The sequence below is a fragment of the Mastacembelus armatus genome, chromosome 23 (assembly GCF_900324485.2).
Source record: "Mastacembelus armatus chromosome 23, fMasArm1.2, whole genome shotgun sequence".
Classification (NCBI taxonomy): Eukaryota; Metazoa; Chordata; class Actinopteri; order Synbranchiformes; family Mastacembelidae; genus Mastacembelus; species Mastacembelus armatus.
In genome coordinates this window covers 7,875,918-7,895,378 of record NC_046655.1, presented here as the reverse complement: position 1 = coordinate 7,895,378, position 19,461 = coordinate 7,875,918, and the positions used below count along the sequence as shown (strand labels likewise).

Below are 19,461 nucleotides of genomic sequence, written 5' to 3'. Positions count from 1 at the left end.
CATAAATGGAGCTGCTCACTGAATTGGGAATACGTAGCTACTGCAATAAAGTTGAAATAAACAGTGGGCAGATCTGACAAAATCCTATTAGCTTTGAGTTGTATTTTATATGAACATAACAGCATTTCACAAAGTTCTCGTCTAATTTAAAATAACTACATTTAGATTCCCACCAAAGCTATACTCATGTCATCATCACTACCTGCTGTTTAATTTAAGAAGGTTTTCTACTGAAATAGTTAGTGCTTGTTCACAATTCCCATTCAGCTTGAAGTCAAAGGAAGACAAATATTTCAGTAGGACAGGACATGATGAAAGACAAACTAACCATCACACAGAGTTGCCTTTGAGACATAATGTTCTTTTGTTGTGATTACAGGAAGAATGACCTTTTGTTTTGAACACAGGGACCACACAGAACAATCTAAATAAAGTATCCTGCATTCACAAAGGTCAGCTAGGTTTCTTATGTTGGGTTTTGTTTCCATATTGTTGTGTATTGTTTATATATTTATAGCATCACTGTTAAAATTAAAGCCTATTGACTAGGTTGTAAATCTGAAGCCACTGAGCATTTACAGTCCTTATAGTTATTAGCTTGACACAGGCTTGATGATTGGAAAACTGCATGGGTGCCACCACATCACTGTCAGCCCTCATTAAGAGTAATTTATTGTAAGAGAATTGGATCCATGCTTTTGGAGAATATCCATAACAAATTTCATGCCAATTTGACCAGTACATGAGAAAAATATACAGGACTGTCTGAATATGAGCACAGTTCAGTAAACTTACGAAGCAGAAAATTTGACAGATGCACAACTTTACCTCATATTCATACTCTTCAGTCCTCTCTGCCTCTGCTGGGGTGTTAGACAGGTATTCTGGGCATTCATAAAACTCATGTTCCATGGTATGGATGGAATGACAGCTGCAGAAAAAGAAAAAAAAACAAACAAACAGGAAAAGTCAGTTATGCATGTTCTCATATGCTCAGGGGGTCTAAATCAGTGCGCAGTTAAATCGACCAAACATCCAAATGAGTGAATGACCCCATACAACTCAGCAGAATTGTTTAATCTTCTGACACATATTCAGATTTAACAGTAATTGTGTTTTTCCACACCTCAGTTAAAATACAGCATTTGGGGCACAGCAGCCGACTAACACATTTTCAGGCCAGTTTGTATTTTTTTGGTTTAGTGATATCAGGGGCAATTAGACAGAAATGCCACATGGTCCTTCGCCGCTTTTGATGCTTTTCCTACGAGAGAATAAAGTTGCGGAAAATCAATCTAAAGTGTCATTTTTGTGAATGTGCACTGTGACATGTTTCTTAATGGTTACCTCATGCAACAAAAGTCTAAACAAGCAATGCAGTCATCTACCATTCCCCCTATAAAAGTCATGACCTCTGTGAAATGTCACCATGATAACGGCCTCTCCATAATCACTGACCAAGACTGGCAGATTTGTAGGTTTATAGGACAAATTGATTCATTTGCTGCCCAGTAAAGCCCTATAAATAGCCAGAGAATGGACGCAGCGCCAGAATGCCTGCTCTCTCAGCCCATTGGCTTTTAATCGTCCAGCAAAAGCTCCCATTAAAGAAAATGGATGTAGCACACAGAAGCAATTATTGCTTGTGGGTTTGGCGCTGCATAATGATATCACTGGGACAAGTACTTAGTTATGCTGGGGGTTTCCACGCTATGATACTACTGCTTAATAACTACCATAGAATGAAATAGAACAACGGAGCAGCCACTTCGAAGCTTTAGGTTTGTTTGGCAGAGAAGAAGCGATTGGTTAACAAAAATGGCTAACACAAATTTAGAGTGATCTCCCACCTGCCCATGTCACCACAGCGTTTACCAGTAACACTCTTGCACCTTCCAGTGGATAGCAAGAAGGCTAAAACTATGCAGTGTTCGTCCTCACCTGTCAGACAAAAGGAAGGGGCAGATGTCAGGGACGGGTGGGGTAGCAGGCCGAAGCTTGGCCAGGGCCATGATGTGCTCGAAGGTGATGTCCGTTTGCGTGCAAACATCTACCACACACACATCCTGTGGCGTGGCACTGTGGTTATGTGCAACAGCCGCTGCAGCTGTGGTGGGCGTTCGACGAAGAACCTGCACAACAATGGGGTCTCGCCTGATGGCCTCCACCACTGCTTCTTCATGGTTGACCTTGGCAAAGTCGCGTCCGTTCACCTGGGGTGAAAGGAGAGCAGAGTCAGAGATTTTGGGGCTTAAATCTGAATACTCACTTTGATGTTAGTTACGATGAAAAGGTAAATCACATAATACAATATAATACATACAATAATACGTATAATATACAGTATCTGGAGTCTGAAAAATAGGGACAACTCACTGGAAAGTAAAAGGAGAACTTTCACACCGTGATGTTTTAACTTTCATTTATCCAGGCACGATTTGGCAGACATGCATGCTCTTTTCAGCAACAACCTGTTTCACATGCACACCTGGGATCCTCACAGTACCTTTACACATCTCCACATTTAGGCACTGAACGTCTTCCAGTAAAGCAACTCAGAGTTAAGTGCTTTTATGAAGGGCACTTTGCCAGTAACTCCTGATGGAAGGTGCACATTATATATTCTTCCACCATTTTTTTTACCTACAGGAGTACACTTTCCCAGCAGGTTCAGACGTTTTAAGTGCTGATCAGCTCTTCACAAATATGCTTCTCTAACCTTTAGGCTACCACCAAATTCATGGAGACTGTATAATGTACTGCATTTGCTTTAACGGGCTCATTAAATCTCATTTAGTTTTTCTCCCATATTCTTCTTCAAATCAATTTAACTCGGATGCATTATTTACATTGAACTGCAACTATCCAGCCCATTAGACATAACATAATAACACTGATTTAGGCAAATGAGCAGCAGAGTGGGGAGGAGACTTAGCTCCACTGGGAACATTTTTTTGCATGCAGCACCTATGTAACATGCAAATTCAGAAAAAGCTGTGCCACAAGGGGATATAGGTGTGAATGGTGTCACTGATTTCAGATGCCGAAGACTGAAGATGTTACGAAGTAGAAGAACATGTTTAATGTCAGTGTCATTTCTGGCAGAAAAATTAAGAAATATGGAAACCTAAATTCTGAAACGCTTCTCAAACATTTTAGCCTGACAAATGTGCTTAGTGGCAGCAACCGGGGCATGAAAACAACAGCGAGGTTTTGGTAATGCTAGTATTGGCCTGCTGGACAGGACCATCATTTTGGCTTCACGTGTGATAAATTTGACATTTTTAATCGATGACAGAAATTGAGAGTGTGTTGCAAAACTTTGGCTGCCCATCTGTACACACCCGACACCGCCATTCACCGCTATCATGTCAATTAATGGATGGCTGCGTCGAACCTGTGTCCTTTCCTTGTTATGACACGCTTCTGCCAGGGTTAACAGTTCTCCTCTGCACACAATAACTCAATTTTAACGATCTCATTTGGGCATCTCTGTAAAAGAGTAGCCAAAGTTTCACAACATTTTTAAGTTCTAATGAGGTCCAGATGGACACATTAATATCCAATCAGAGGGAATGCTCTGTAAGGCAGGAAGTGATGGTGCGGGTAAACCTGCCAGTATGTTTACCTGCTGTTGTTCCTCTATTCAATCTGCCTGTTGATGAGCTAACTGTGGGCTGATTGATAGCCAGCAGATGTGATAAAGACTGGGGATAGTAGCTCGGGTTTTATGTGTTCGTTTAAGTGTTTGTGCGCATCACATATTTCGTACATCATGTATACTGGATTTACATAGCATTAAGGGTAATTAAAGCACCAATTAAGGGATAAAGAGAAGCAGACAAGTTAGAGAGGGGTTTTAAAGCTTTGACACAATCATTGGCCAAAAAGGTTCCAAATCATAATCATTTGTGTATTTCTTTTCTTTTTAGTTATATTAGTCATTCTAGCAGCTATTTTTATTACACAAGGTCTGGATCAAATCTGCAGTGACATAATGAGCCATAATCCAACATTTTCGATACATGTTATTGAAATTTTCTTTTTCTGTCCTGTGTAATCTTTTTTTTTTTTACAGGTTCTTATTGCTGTTTGTTTTGTTTACTCTTCCAGACCATATTCCCAAAGAGATTCTAGTTTAATTTAGTCATAGCATGGGATCTTCCTTTCTAGCTCCATATGTGTGAGAGTGGGCAAGGATGCATAAGACCTATATACGCACATATATGTGTGGACTGCCATCAATATTGAACCGTAATTCCATTTTGATTACCAGTTCCCTTTCTCAGCACTCAACTATGCTCCCGTAACAAATAGACAGAGACGATATCCAGTCGTTACATCAGCTGATATACCCCATGAAATCTTGAGAAGAACACTAGGAATGGTCTGAGTTCACAGCAGTCCACAGGGACAGTTGTAATGAACCAACAACATAGCGTGGCCTTCATATACCTCTCAAGTTAAAGGTTACTATTGCCAATAAAAATGGTTCCCAGAAGCCCCAAACCAAAGCTTCTTGTCTGTTCAAACACTCCTTCCTAAAGGTCAAGGTTCAAAGTGGTGTGTTATACTTTGGGAAGACTGAATATACTAGAGCTTATGTGTGCATGTGTTCAGTCAGTGCGGTGTGTGCATGTCACCGATCTACAGCCTTCAATGAAAATGTCATTTATTATCAGCAAACTTTATATATATTTGTTGCTGCTTCTTGAAAGAATTCCATGTTTTCTTGTCTTTTTCTATCCACACTGGCATATAGAGCAGAAAGTAATGACTAGAAACAGTAAGGCTGAGATAAAGGCTTAGATTACTAATGCTGATTGGCTAGGTACGCCTTAACTTGCTTTAACTATTTGGTATTTGGAGTGCAATAACTCCGTTTTGCTTGGTTAGTAGCTAGTTATAGTTTTTTCTGGAAAATATAGTAGCCATAATAATTATGTATGAGAAAGCAAATGTCAAATAGGCAGATCCTGGAGTTAACTCAGATTTCACCAAATACTGCAGTTTGGTTTTGTAGCAGATAACCTACGGTAATTGTATCATACTCAACAAGCTGTCACCTCTCCCTTCTTGTACGTCTTTGTGCTCTGAAAATTTTGAGACTCTAATTTGATATTTTACCTCTTGACATGACTCTACAAGACTTTTCAGGTCATGGAGATTGGAAATGTTCGGTTTAAGCTACCAGCTATTAATGCATCATTTTGCTCCCTGAGACGCAGCAATTACACACACCATTGACTATGGAGGGTTACTAGAGGACCACACTGTGGAAACTGCTGTTACACGTGTCGAGACGGGGATGAAAGTAGCACGGTGACAGCCAATCAGTGCCCCGGCCGAGGCTTTCAATATGCTCAATGGAAGGCTTATGTCAACCTTTAAATGTGTCATGGGGTTTTATCAGTTGGCCTCTAAGATCACTAAATGTTGTTTCCACTTTTGAATACTAACAGGAGCGATAACGAAAGCCTATAGATAAGAGTAAGTGTTTGTGTGTGTGTATGTGTGTGTGTGTGTGTGTGGCTATAGATGTGAATGGGTGTGTTTGCTGCACAGAGATAAGAGCGTGATGGAAACCACTCAACCTCACAGCTAAATCCGACAGATATGGTGTCACTGTAAGCAAATGGAAGCACACAGAACATCTACACACACATGCACACACAGTCTGTGCATCACATCACCTCCCAACAGACTTAAAAGAGCTCTACAATGCCTTTATTTTTTGCATTAACCATGTTTAACTGAATAGTATCAGTATCTCACACTGAATAGGCGTACAATAGACCACGAAACAATAAGCTGCTGAGGAGAGACCCCCTGCCTATTCAACACCGACCTCGTCTGCCCCTGAGGAGACTCAGCAGCACAACACAACCAGCAAGCTTTTTTTTTTTTTTGTTGTTCTTTTTTAAACCACAGTCCCACAGATCAGGATTTTTGTGAACTTCATCTCAATACAAGTAAGACTGTTTTTCCATTCATGGAAATTGGCATATTGTGATGAGCGAGGAAGCGCAGGTGGCACGCACCGGTAATCTGCCAAATCTCATTTCTCTTTCTCCTTTTGCTGTACTCAGATGATTCAGGAAATCATTCTCATGTGGCGAAGGCTCACTGTTATAAATGTCTCATTTCAATAATAAAAGTCTCTGACACGCAATATCACCCTAGAGCAGCAGAGGCAAAGGAGATGATGGTTTCATAAATTTGAGTGGCAGGCTGTCCAACTGGTGGGCCATGCTTGGTCAGCTGAATCAGATTGACCCTTGCCTTGTGCAGGATGAGAATACCATGGTGCTCATGATGCATGTATGCTGAAGAAAGCTAGTGAAATTGCATGGGCAGAGTTAAAATGAAATGAAACCTCTATGTTTTCAAAACATTTTACTATACTACCAGCTGAGGTTCAACATCATTTAACTGCTGTTATCTGATTAGCAAAGGTTCAGTTAAGGGTTTTGAGGCAAATTAATAAGGCAGATACTTTAGATATCAAGTTGCCCCATAAACAGTTCCCAATGCAGTCAGCTATAGGTGACTTTTTCTGTGTTTACTTTCGGTTGGACTTAGAGACAGCCTCATTTGGAAAATTTTATTTCTATGATTACATGCTATTATCTTGTTTTGCAAAAAATATCATAGTAAAAATAAGTTTCTTTTCAGTAAAGTAATCAAAAACAACCTTTACTTCCTCTACAATTACAGCACCTGTCATTTCAAAGGAGTTACAGAATCCTATAACTTTATGTATGATTTGGTCGAGAGTGGCTTAAATACATAATTCACTACAATTATAGCCCATTTCAAACTCAGTACGATGCCGCTCTGGAGTAAATGACTGGTGTGATGTGATTCATTTACACTTATATTTAGTCTGAGAACATGTGAGTCCTGTCTTTGTGTTTCTGCACTGCTGTAGCTGACCACAGCAGCCAGGTCACAGTATTGGCCGGTGATCAGCAGCTATGAATGAGATTAAGGGCACCTTTGCATACTTATAGATTCCAACCAGAAATTATTCTTGTCTCTCAGCAATTCTTGACACATTTCTGGCACAGTTCATGAATAACAACATGACAGCAAGGGCCCTGACAAAACAAATTACTTGTCATTTTAAAGCACGCTGGTCTATTATATGAAAGGAAGCCAGTCCATGTTAACATATTTATTTTCCTACATTAACTGGAAATGGATTTCAGGAGAGTAGACATCATCCCATACTTCTGAATTTTGAATTTGAATTTCAGATACCTGCAGATTTTTCTCTGAACTCTGCAATTTTCTGCAAAATTTAAAAGATTAAACTTCACTTTCACCATTGTTTTCCATTTTTTTTTCCCCCACCAGGCTTGTTTGTCTTTTCCAATCAGCAACTGCTCACTACGCATTGTAATGCTCTGCTGTTTTACATTTCTGCATCGCACCAATTAATCAAAGTGACAAGGTATTTAATGAGAGGCAATTAGAGTGTTAACCAAAATGCAAATCAGATGGATGGACTCAGAGAGAGAGAGAGCGAGAGATGTGTGTTTGTATTGGTAGTAGTAGCGATGGCTTGGGGTGTGTGCGTACTGTATGTGTGTGTTCATGTGTCTGTATGTGTGGTAAGCTATGGCATAAGGTTCAAGGAGATCCCACTCAGTGCTCCTATTATGACCCTTATTCACCAAATTGAGTTCAGCTCTTCCCGCCTGTGTTTATGTGCTCGTCTGTGCCCGTGACTGCATCTATGTCCACGCCTGCAATTGCGCGTACAAGTTGTAATGAGTGCCCTTCACAGTTTTTCATAGACATGGGCTTCTGCACAACAGGAGAAAACAACTAATTAGTTCCGCGTGAGGAAGGCCGCATGACAACATGAAACATGGATTAAATAGCTGCTGTCGGGATGGATGTTAAGTGGCCCGCTCAGGTCAGTCCCTTCTACATCACACAGTGTCTGGGTGCAGTAGATTAGGCTGTGTTTCCGCTAGGAATCGCTCTTCACAGTGCTGGCTTGTTTCAGCTGTTAGATCTTGGCTTCAGAGGGAGTGTTAAAATTTAAAAATGTATGAACTTTTAGCTAAAGAGTAGAACGCTTCAATCTCACAGCAACAGCAGAGGCCAGTGCTTCTCGCATGTCCCTGTTCAATAATACTTGCTGAAAGTAACAGGCTGGTGTACTGTCCTTCAGCTGGTTATTCTGGATTCAAGCCCCTCATGAAGCATCTGCACTGCTGAAGTGTCCTTCAACAAGATCGACTCTGCTGTTCTGCTTCTTGTGGACGGCTAAAACAAAAGACATTTCCCAGGACTGCTTCAAACAAGCTTTACCATATGCAACCGCTCGGGTACATTACATTTACTTTTAAATTACTCAGATTATTGATCCAATCATAACGTTTTTTTTTTTTCTGCCTAGTTATGTTTTTCCTTTTTGCCTTTCACCATTTTATGTCAGCCCACTGCACTCTGATTCAATGAGTAAAAAAATACTCTTTCTAATGCACTATCTTCTCCACCTGTTTTTTTTTTCTTTGCATCTCACAAGGGTTTCCCCCTGTACTGCTCTTCACATGCCTACCTTTACACCCTGGCAAAAGAACACTAGTGGCAGAAACATGCGTGCAGACATCAGAGGCTGTTGACTTGTGACTTGGACTGTCATTCCAAGCAGCCATTTCTGATGTAAGTGGGGAGAAATCAAAGGTTATCTGTCAGCGCACACACGAAGAACCATCTAATTTCCTGCACTTTGTACCACTGCTATATGCAAGACAGGCCTCCTTTCAATTAGGCTTCATGAATACAGATACTTCCCAGTGGTAAAGCCTTGGAATCAAACATGATTTATATTCTGCTTCTTGGAAATAGAGTTAGAGTTTTTTATTCTATTTATTCAAAGAACTACAACAGCATATGTGCTAGTAGTAACGGAAAAACAATCCTCCTACTGAATCATCAATGGGGACACTCCTATTAGACATTACTTCTTCATTTGTACCTCAGTATGTTTTTAGATTAAAAGGCTGAAAACCCCATGGGCAAAGTCAAGAGGTTTTCTTCACACTACCTAGTTTAATCCACTATCTTATTCAACGTTGACCTTAGCCTGGCAGTTCTTCATATACTCTCGGAAAATGAATAATGCCTTATGTATGGTGGGCTCATGCATCATGGCAGGGCCAATGTGTCTGTGTTTAACTAATAGGCTCTGTGTCCTCAAGCAGCCATGGATGGCATGGGTTATGACAAACTGCATCAACAAGACATTCATTACCCTCAACATCCTAGCAACCAAATCACAATTACCTCGATCTGCGATTGAGCATCCAGCCCTGCTGCCATGTGCTTATTCCTCACACACCATGTTGCCAATGCATAAATTAGCCTTCTTTTGTCACACTGGGGGGTTGACGGGTTGAGAATTAGCGCCATTTGTTTTGCTCGTGATGAGACAGGGTGCTCCGATGCTGGATGACTGGGAAACTTCTTAACTGACAAATCAATAGAAGTCACTTTCATTTTCACTCTGTGTGTTTGTGCCCATATCAATGTGTGTCTGAAGATTAAAAGAATGTTTTTGTCTTTACATTTTGTGCATGTATGCTTGTGTGTGTCTCTGTGTGTATCTATGCAGAGAGTTGTCTTGACTGACTGATGTACGTGGCCTACGCAAAAACTATGAGACTCTATTGTGGCACCCTGTCCTCCCCACAGTCATTACATGGCCATTAATAGCTCATCTGCCATTAAAACAACAGCCAGTGAGCTGGGCTGAACAATAGAGTGGCCCTTCCTCCAGCCCCTCGACACATAGTAGCAATGAGTTTAAATTAGGCTCTGGGGGGTCACCGATTACACTCACATAATTCATCAGACGGCGGAGTTCACAAAGAGGTTATATTTTACCGTACGGGAAAGCTGAGCACACATTCTCCATCCAAGCATGTTATGAATAATAAATTTATTAAAAAGAAGCTTATTTCTGGGAAAGGATACAAAGTTTTCTTTAGCACAGCGTTTTGGTCAGAATAGCTAATTCAAAAGCACATCATGTTTTTTTTTATCTTGACACAAAGACGGGAATATAGAGGAATAATTAGTGCACACTAGACCCAACTTAGAGTAGTTGTGTTTATCTTAAATCTAAAAATGTATTTTCAGAAAGGAGGCAGTCTTCCCTATGTATCCGTATTATTCATATGAGCACAGATCTGGTTGAAGGCAAAACGAGTTGGCTCCGGATGCAAGGGCATAATTAGCAGAACATGCTAAAGCTTGGAAAGTGAAAACATTTTACTGGGGAGAAGGAAAATATAAAAGATTTATGTGCTGCTTTCTGCATAAAATTAATGCCTTAAAAAAAAAAAGAGAGAGAAACTTAGACTTTAACTTAGGTTTTTCCCTCCTCCCACCCAAACCTTTGCCTTTTTCATTTTAAAATGATGCATGTTTATGCTCGCTGGAAGCACCTAACCCATTAGCATTATTCATAACTTGAAGCTTCCTTAGTCCGCCCTTTGGTGGAGAAGAAAAACGACTTCACACTCCACTAACAGAGCAGACATGCAGAGCTCTTCCTCTGATGACAAATACCTCCATCCCAAAGCATGGATGGTTAAGTAAGAGAGAGACTCTCTGGAGCAATTTACCCCTCATTCGATGCGCCTCAATCAAGAATTCAACTGTATTCACAGTTTGAGGCAGCCGAGTGAACGTCGCAATATGAGCGAGTGAATGGCTAATCACATCTGCCACCAACGTATTATCAGTCAGATGATGATTAGCGGCTGTGTTCAGGTAATTTTCACTGTATCACAGACTGACTCGTCTAATCAGAACATTGTTTCCTAAAATGGGTCACGGGCCTAATTTGCTTGAGTTTCCATGCAACAAGAACATGAAGCATGTTGAAAAAAATGGCGACATACATGCAGGAAGATAACTTTAACTTGGTGTGGCCTAAATCTGACAGTTTGATGAAAATCTTTTATTTGCTCTGGTTCGTTCAGACAACCTATAATTTCCATAAGGATTTTATTCGGCCTTGCAATGTATAATTTTTGGGTTTTCTGACAGCTGCTTTGGATGTTATCAAAAATTCAATAGACTGTTATAATTTCTTAATGAAACATAGTTATGACTCAACAGGTCCTGATTCACCTACTGAACGGTTCATTAGGTCGTTATTCCACAGTAATGAACATGGAACATTCCTGTTTTACACAAGTCATCTGGTTTAGGTCCAAAAACTCCTGGGCTAGGTTTAAGAATTAAAACTACTTGGTGAAGTATAGACATATGATGAGATAACTGCAGCTGACAATTAAAATTTACACATTAAAGAAGCACTAATTAGCATTAATTTAACAGTTTGGGGCAAGTCTTTGTTTTATCTGTTTTCACAACCTGCCTGCACTCGCTGAGATTTTTTCATTTCTAAAGATCATTCATACATCTGACAGCCTTGATTTAATTAGACTGCACAACAGAAGACCTCAAACTAACAACAAAGACCCATCCACGCTGCTTTGGCCACTTTCCATCCTGAGGACATTTCCCATATCAACACAAGGCTTATGGTTACACCCCACACTAAATGCATCACCCCCAGCCCCCACTATGCAGATGGTTTAGTGTTATTCTATCTGTAACTAGACTCGACGCCAGGCTCTGAGTGGGCCTAATGACTTTTCAACCCAAGCTGGTTAAGCTGGAATTCAACACCAGTGCTCTGCTGTAATCTAATCTCCCTTTAGACCACCTAGACCCAGCATCCACACTGTTGGTTCAAAACATACTTGGCAATGGCACAGAAAACCCCCATTTGCATTTTAAACATTTAGCTAACAGCCTTATCAAGATGGATATGCAGAAATGCACTGAGATTACCAGCAACCAGCTGCAAATGTTTAGACCTAAAAACAACTTGTAACAAACTCAACTACCACAACAAAACTGTGCATTATGGAGATACTCTTAAAGAGAAAAAAAGAGGAGGGCAAAAAGAGTTTCTTTTTATAGTGCTACTGACATTTGGTCTAGGATGCGGATTGCACCTTTACTGCCAAAGAAATCAGCCAAAGATCTGACTGAGAAAAATTTTATGCTCATGTGAAACAGAGAAGTTTTTTTATTTTTATCTTTGAAGTTTTAGTGTTTTCCCCCTGCATCGGCCAAATATCTAGGGGAATCTTTTGTGCATATTTAGTGTGTTTGTGTGCGTTTTTGTAGCGCCATGTACCAGCAAATGCCTGCAACGTATCCCTAACAGCTCCAGATGGTTTGCCGTAACATCTGTCTAACCTGACAAAACATAGCCTGCAGCATGTGGCCATAAGGTGTATTATTGGGTTATTCTAGCACAAGGTTGGCTACAAACTGTAACAGTCACTGGCTGACAACGCACACACAAAATTAGTGTCTCACCCTGCCACACATGAATGACAGGGTGTCTCTGTGTCTCTCCATCACTACACTATGTTTCTTTCCAGTGTCTTTCCAACATGTAGTGAAAATCTGTGGCACCTCAGAGGGTGGGGTTATGCCAAAGTGTATTAATGAGCGGGATAGACAGACAGTGACAAACAGGCAGAAAAATAGACAGGGGTACTGGAACGGAACGGACCTGAAACAGTGTCTGGCACCTGATAAGTGACGAGGGGGAGGAGGAGGGTTAGACTTTGGGATGTGGAGAGGGCGAGGTTTAAAAAGAAAAAAAAAATCTATATAACGGGCGGATTAAAAAGACTTATTGATGACACATGACCTGTTTTTTCTACTGTACTATCTCATTATCTCACCTCATTCCTCCCTTTACCATTTCATTTCCCCCTCATTCTTCTCTTCACAATCCTTCTCTTTTTCCTTTTCCTCTCACTCCTACCTCCTATCATCTTGGCCAGGCCACTTGGCTGATCATTGAGTATGGTAATCAGCTAGAGGCTGATAACAACTGATAAGTCCTCTTGCTGGCTGCTAAGAGCTTGAATGACATTTTTACACAGTTGTAAAAAAAGAAAACAGTGTGATTTTTTCCCCCCAGTGTGGTACCTGAATGTACTCAGAGCGCGCAAATAGGCATATCTGTCACTTAACATTGCTGTGTAGTTGTGTAAATGCATCATGGGTGCATCCTTTGCCTTGTCTGGAGGGGGAGACAGGGGTAGGGTGGGAGAGGAGTGTCACTCTGCCCACAGAAAGGCTTTCATCCTGGGCTTATCAGAGCTAACGCAGGGGGAGATCGTTGGCTGGTCGAGTGAAACAGTGATGGTTGCTGCCCCCCCCCCCTATAGCAGACCTGTCTTCCCCTGACTTTGTGAACCCCCTCCCACACACACACACACACACACACACACACACACACACACATTCTGCCAGAAAAAGAGTTTTTTTTCTAACAACCAAGCAGGCAGATACACAAAGACAGACTTTCAGGCTTTCAGTCATCCTGTAACCACCAGTCATCCTGTCACCACCTACACAGGGACACACACATACAAAAGTGTTTTTACTATCACTATTAACACTACACACTATTTCACTAGTTTCTCACCCAACACCAGGGTGCTGTTTCCTGTATTGAGCTGGCCTTAACTTGATGCTGAAGAATCACCAATTTCAAGTTTCCGTTTTTGGCTGGCGACCACAAGATGTGGCATCGGTGACGAGACCATATGCATCTCTAAATCATGTGGCATTATCGCCATGCTGTGCTCCAACGAGCAACTATAACCATGATGGAAGACACCAGATGATGTGTGTTCAACAGCAAAGTTCATTTCCATAATGATAGATTAACATTTTTAGTGGGAAAATCCAATGCTTTTCACTGTTTATTTTTTAGTATGTCTAAGCTCTGAGCTGAAAGTGTGGTTGTCTTTGTCATACACTGTACAAACCGTTACGTTTTTTTTTTTTTTTGTAGTATTTAAGTTGTAGCTTTCATATTTCGAAATGAAAAAATGCAAAAAAACATCTGTTCTAAAACTTAAAATAAATCTGAGATCAGGGAAGTCTCGATGCCACAATCCTGGTATTGTAGCTTGATTAAAAAAAGGATAATTCTCTTCTGATAAGGAATCCAAAATTACCTTTCAAAACCACACACAGCAACTATGCATGTGTGTGTGTGTGTGTTGAAACAAGAGACTTGTCAAGTGGAATTACACTCAGAGATGAAAAGGTCACACTCAGTGACCCACACAGACAGGCGAACAACTTGTTGGGGTGAAAAATGCAGGAAAAAATGAAAAGGTCACTTATTCAATAGTTTCTGCTGAGCTCAAAATCCCATCAGAGGGACACAGAAAAGAAAACAGAGTTCTGGAGTGTTGTGCTTCTCTGATAAGTAGGCAGCTGATAAATCAGGTGATACCACCTCCCTTCATCCTCTGCAGGTCATCTGTAGCAGTTTTTATGGCCCAACACATCATTCAGAAGAGATGTCTGGGAGCAAAAGATTACATTCATCTTAATTTCCTGACTTGCACACTTCTCAGTGATGCATGTTCTAGGATCACAGGAATATTTTTCTGTAATTGCATGATCATCCACTAAGATGATTTTTGCATTACCAGGTCATTTTCCGCTTTAGATATTTCTCCAATGGTTGAGAAAAGGCCCTGACCTCTCAGGCCAATGCAACCGACACCACTGACATATTTCACATCCTTATCTGGATGATGTCCTGGTCCAGGTCTGAGGTGGCCATATGGAGGTGACGGTTGTGTGGCTCTGACCACAGCTACCACTGCTCTGGACACCATAGGTGGTGGCGGGATGAAGGGGTATCTATCTAGCCCCCTCCATGCTGTCTGACAGTCTGGACATGTGGCACAGCATCTGCCTCTTGAGGACAGGCCTGCACCAAGGATTGGCCTGGTTTCTAACCCAACACACCCACATATGTACAATAAGGGGAATGAAAAGGTACAAGTCAAACGTATAGGTATTAAAGGTAAAAACAAGGTAGTAACTGGTACGGATGTGTCATATCAAACACATTATAGAGAGGCAGTTACAGAGAGCATATATAGTACACTACACTACTGTAAAATGTCAGCCATAAACAGTCATAAAAACAGGACTGATGTAATGAAAATCCTAAGGACTATAACTGAAGACTATTAGACAATACCTGACTAAAATGCACTCAACAAGTGTATTTTGATTAACAGTGGATTCGTCTATAGAGAACACACATGGTAGTAAGTGGCTGTTATATAGATACAGGATGTTGTCCTAAAATAGTGCTGAATCTGGTACAAAAAAAAAGGACAAAACACATTAGTCCTATGAGGCTCTGAAGGCCAGAGGCTCTGGGACAATTTAACAGAGCCCCAAGCAAAATATGGAATGGCTCTTGTTACATCCTGGATGGAGCCCCATGGTCACATGCATAAGTAAGTGTGCAGAGGTACACACACACACACACACACACACACACACACACAAAATCACAAATGAAAAGTGGAATGTAAATGGTCTGACGAGTATCATAAATCTCTCATTGGCTGCGAGGCAGTTGGGGTCGGGCAGCCGGTACTCCTGTCAAAATAGTGCAGCTGTGTGAACAGAGATAGCCGCTGTGTTGTATGAGACACCAAAGCAGGGCTGCAGGCTCAAAGATGGAACTGGCCTCTGAAATGTTACTTTTGCAAAATAAAAGGTGCTGAACAGGTCTGTTCCAAACATATGTCCGTTTTGGGGGAACAAATCATTACAACAGAACAAAACAGCTGAAATCCAGAGGTCATAGTTTCACCCACAAAAGACAGCTAAAAAAAAACATTTGTGACATGTGTTAGCCCTGTGATAGACTGGCAACCTGTGCAGGGTTTAACTTGCCTCTTTGCCAGAGTCAGGTGGGATTGACTCCAGCCCCCCTACCTCAACCAGCCACAGGATCAGCGGTATATCTAATGGGTGGATGGATTTCAGACACCAAAGGTCATACACACAAACACAGACAGCTGTCTCTCTTAGGTGGAAGTCAAAACATCAATCTCGAGTTGATGATGCCACAAAGCTGGACAAGCTGTTCATTTTTTATCACAAGGGAAATAAATTCAAACTGAACACCCTTTACACATCCAACAACATCAAACTGTTGTTCTCGAATGTGTCATTGCTCTGACAGGAAACCACAATGGCCAGGAATCACTGACCACAACAAGAATACAGCACCAGGGTGTGCAAGGACAACTGAAGAACTTCAGTTAGTCTAAAGCTCCACCTGTTCCAGCCCTGCATCCTTTGGTTTTTCATTGGTATATGAAGCAGGTGGTCTCCTATTGTGCAGCACTGCTGGAAGTACAACAGGACAAAAACACATTTAGAGTCTGTAGTGCTGTGAGAGTGCCAAAGTAAAATGAGAGAGGGGAGAAACAGATTGCTGAGAGCGAGAAAGACAGGGAGAGTAGGACTAATGAAGGTTACAGAGAAGGAGAAAGTATGAAAAAGGAAGGAGCAGAAATGAGTCTGGGATGGCAAAAAGGAGAAAAAAAGGAAAGAGACAGAGGGATTGTTGACTGGTCTCTCTGGATTTGCAGAATCCCCCTCCTCAGGCTCCTCAGGCTTGAGTTTTGGGACAAAGTCACACTGACACACTTCCTGCCTGGTGAGCTCTCTCTCTCTTTCTTTCGCACTGGTAATGAGAACTGTACGTGTCTGCCGACTGTCACATAAACACCACAGAGCATTTAACAGTAAGTGGGTGTGCTTGCTCACGCACAGTGTCTCTTTCTCTCTCTCTCTCACACTCACACACACACACACACACACACACACACACACACACTCCTTGGATATCTGCCATAGTGCCAGGACACCTACAGCGTGATGCGGAAATAGCAAGAAACCATAAGGGTCATTTTTTTTGTTAGTTCCAGCCAAGCTCTTAGCAAACACCATGCCTTATGAGAGATTACATCTGCCGCTTTGTTCTGCCAAATAAAAACTGCCTGAGCAATATCTGTTCTGTAGACTCACATCTTTTTTGGTGCATATGTAAAGTCTAGAAGCAGCTCAATGATATCAACCATCTGATCTATCTTTTAAATGCCTACCTATTCCTGTAAACAATATTCAGCATCATTATAATTTAGTCAGACACATCTCTTTTATATGTCTTTGAATATTTAATTGATGATAAATTGCACACCAGGATATCATACTGGACTCCTGCCTTTGTTTTGGTCATAATAATCTATTAATGCCACATTACAAAAAGAGCCATGCCCTCCTAGAGTTTCCTTTAATTGACACTGCTAGATTTCTTGCACTCACCCAGTCGACAACACAAGCATCTACCATCTCATTAAAACACGGCGACATTTACTTTAGAGAGTATAATGAGCTTGAAACTGCAGCATCTAACATTTCATACGTTTCAGGGAGCACCAAACATTACAACATGAGGTCCGCGTCACGATCAACATCCTGGCGACAGCCTCAATGTCCCATCAGTGCTAATGAATGTAGACAGTTTTCATACAACTAGACATTGCGTGATATATGATAACAGTATAAACTAAGCTGCAGAGTTCAACAGTCCTGCTCATTCTGCCATATCCAGTTTCCTTGCAGTCTGTAACTGTGGAAGATACTAAATGATGAATGAATCCTCGCTGCTGCTGGCCTGACGTTCGTGTAGCCCACAGAGAAAATCCAGAGCACGTGTTTCCCTATGATCAGCTCCACACATAGCCGTGTCGCTGCCGTGAACACGATGTAAACTGCACGTCTTTATATGTTTGCTTCTCCTTAATTGAATTTAAAGTCAGCTAACATCTGAAACCTGTAGTAAACCATGGTAGTTTTTGAAAAGTGGTCCGAGAGGACAAACATCATTTTTCAAGCCAAGCCATGTAAAAGACGACAAGTTATACATGCACAGTGTTTTACAGCTAACAATGACAATACGATTGTTGGCGGAGGTAATAATAGGAGTCAATGGCTTTGTATGAATATGTACCTAAAATTACTGAAACACTTCTTCGGTTTCATCTCTACCTATATGTTATGAACAAAAGGGTCAAAGGTCAATTATAGACACATAATGTAAATGTAACTTCAATAAAACAGCATCCCAATCACAGAAGTTGAATTGGATCTTTACATGACAGCAGTGAAATGAAAATCCATCACATCAGGTCACATGTAGATAAAAAAAGGTCCACTTGTGACAGACAACAGTGGTGAAAACAGCACAACATATTTGCTGCTTGTTCTTTGAACTGCATTGCTTCTAGACAGTCACAGGCAGAGGAGATGTAATGAATTCCCCTGGAGCCAGCACGGGAAAAAGATGAAAACTTCTCCTCACATCTACTGCTACTAAGGAGAAATAACTAGCTCCACTCACTTTGATGGAGAGAACAATACGCACACATGCATACACACAGGCTCTCCGCCAGCCTGGAAGTAACTCGTTTTTGTATATTCCTCTCATCTATCTCTCCCATTTTCCTCTACAGTTTCCCTCTCAACCTGTCTTCTTTCTTACTCACTTGCATTTACTGACTTTTCTCAGTTCCTCCTTATTATGTCTCACTTTTATCTTTCTTGCATATAGGAAGGAAATCCAACTCCAGCAACCACAATCACAAAATCCTCTGCTGCTGTTCAACTTTATCAGAGTGAAGAGGCTCATCATTAAACAAACCAAACCTCTCCCCTCGCATCCGTCTTGTCTCACTTACCTGTGCAATCTCATACAGCAGTTTGTAGTGTTCCTCCCGTTTCTGCAAGGTGCACAAATTGCAGCCCATTGTAGTTGTCAGGGAAACAGAACTGAGTGCCCGCTGGAGTGTGCGTGCTGTCTGCGGTGTGTGTGAGCTCCCCCTGGGGCGAAACACACTCGGGCTCCTCTTCCTTGGCTCCTCCACACCTCTTTCTCATCCGTGTATCCTCAGAGATCCCCTCTGTTTCTGCGAGCTCAACACAAATACACACATACACATGTGTTTCAGTTCACTGTTGAGGTTATTGAAGCAGTTCCTTCAATGTGTGTGTGTGTGGGTGTGTGTTTGTGAAGAATGTATTAATAGTAAGATGAGTAAAAGCAGCTTGCTTCTCTTACCCTGTTGCCTGTGTCTCCTTCATTTGATTCTCACTTGCATGCCTACATACACTCTTTCTCCACCACCTCCTCTCTCAGTGTGAGCACACGCTGGTTGTACACACACTTTTGCCTCATGGAGACACACCTCCTCCTGTGGCAGGCTGCCTACACATGCCTGTTCCTACTCTGGCTCATTAACAGACAGCATTCTCATTGGTTGTTAAAGGGAAGGGGCTGGAAGAAGAGGGAGGGGACTTTACCTTATCTTGGACAGACTCAGTATCGGAACATCAGTGTTATTGTGTGCAGGCAAAGTGGAGGACATGCTGTTTGTGTGATTGTTTGACAAATGGCACCAGTGGTGGCATTTGTTTTTGTTTGCTCCAAAGTATATACTTGTT

At 41.4% G+C, this 19,461-nt stretch overlaps 1 protein-coding gene across 3 annotated transcripts in view; it reads right to left on the bottom strand.

Moving 5' to 3' along the window:
• The window catches only part of pdzrn4 (PDZ domain containing ring finger 4), a 28,923-nt gene extending 9,718 nt beyond the window's left edge, over positions 1 to 19,205 (bottom strand). The window contains exons 1-4 of one of the 3 annotated variants that reach the window (XM_026326868.1): positions 19,079 to 19,205; positions 18,699 to 18,933; positions 1,942 to 2,213; positions 829 to 931 (exon numbers count right to left, since the gene is read on the bottom strand). In XM_026326868.1, the coding sequence (XP_026182653.1) occupies positions 829 to 931; positions 1,942 to 2,213; positions 18,699 to 18,767 (444 nt within the window). In that variant the 5' untranslated portion in view covers positions 18,768 to 18,933; positions 19,079 to 19,205. Of the gene's footprint in view, positions 1 to 828; positions 932 to 1,941; positions 2,214 to 18,698 lie in introns of all 3 variants that reach the window. The other 2 variants (XM_026326871.1, XM_026326869.1) reach the window with 2 other exon arrangements.
• Positions 19,206 to 19,461: the final 256 nt, after the last annotated feature.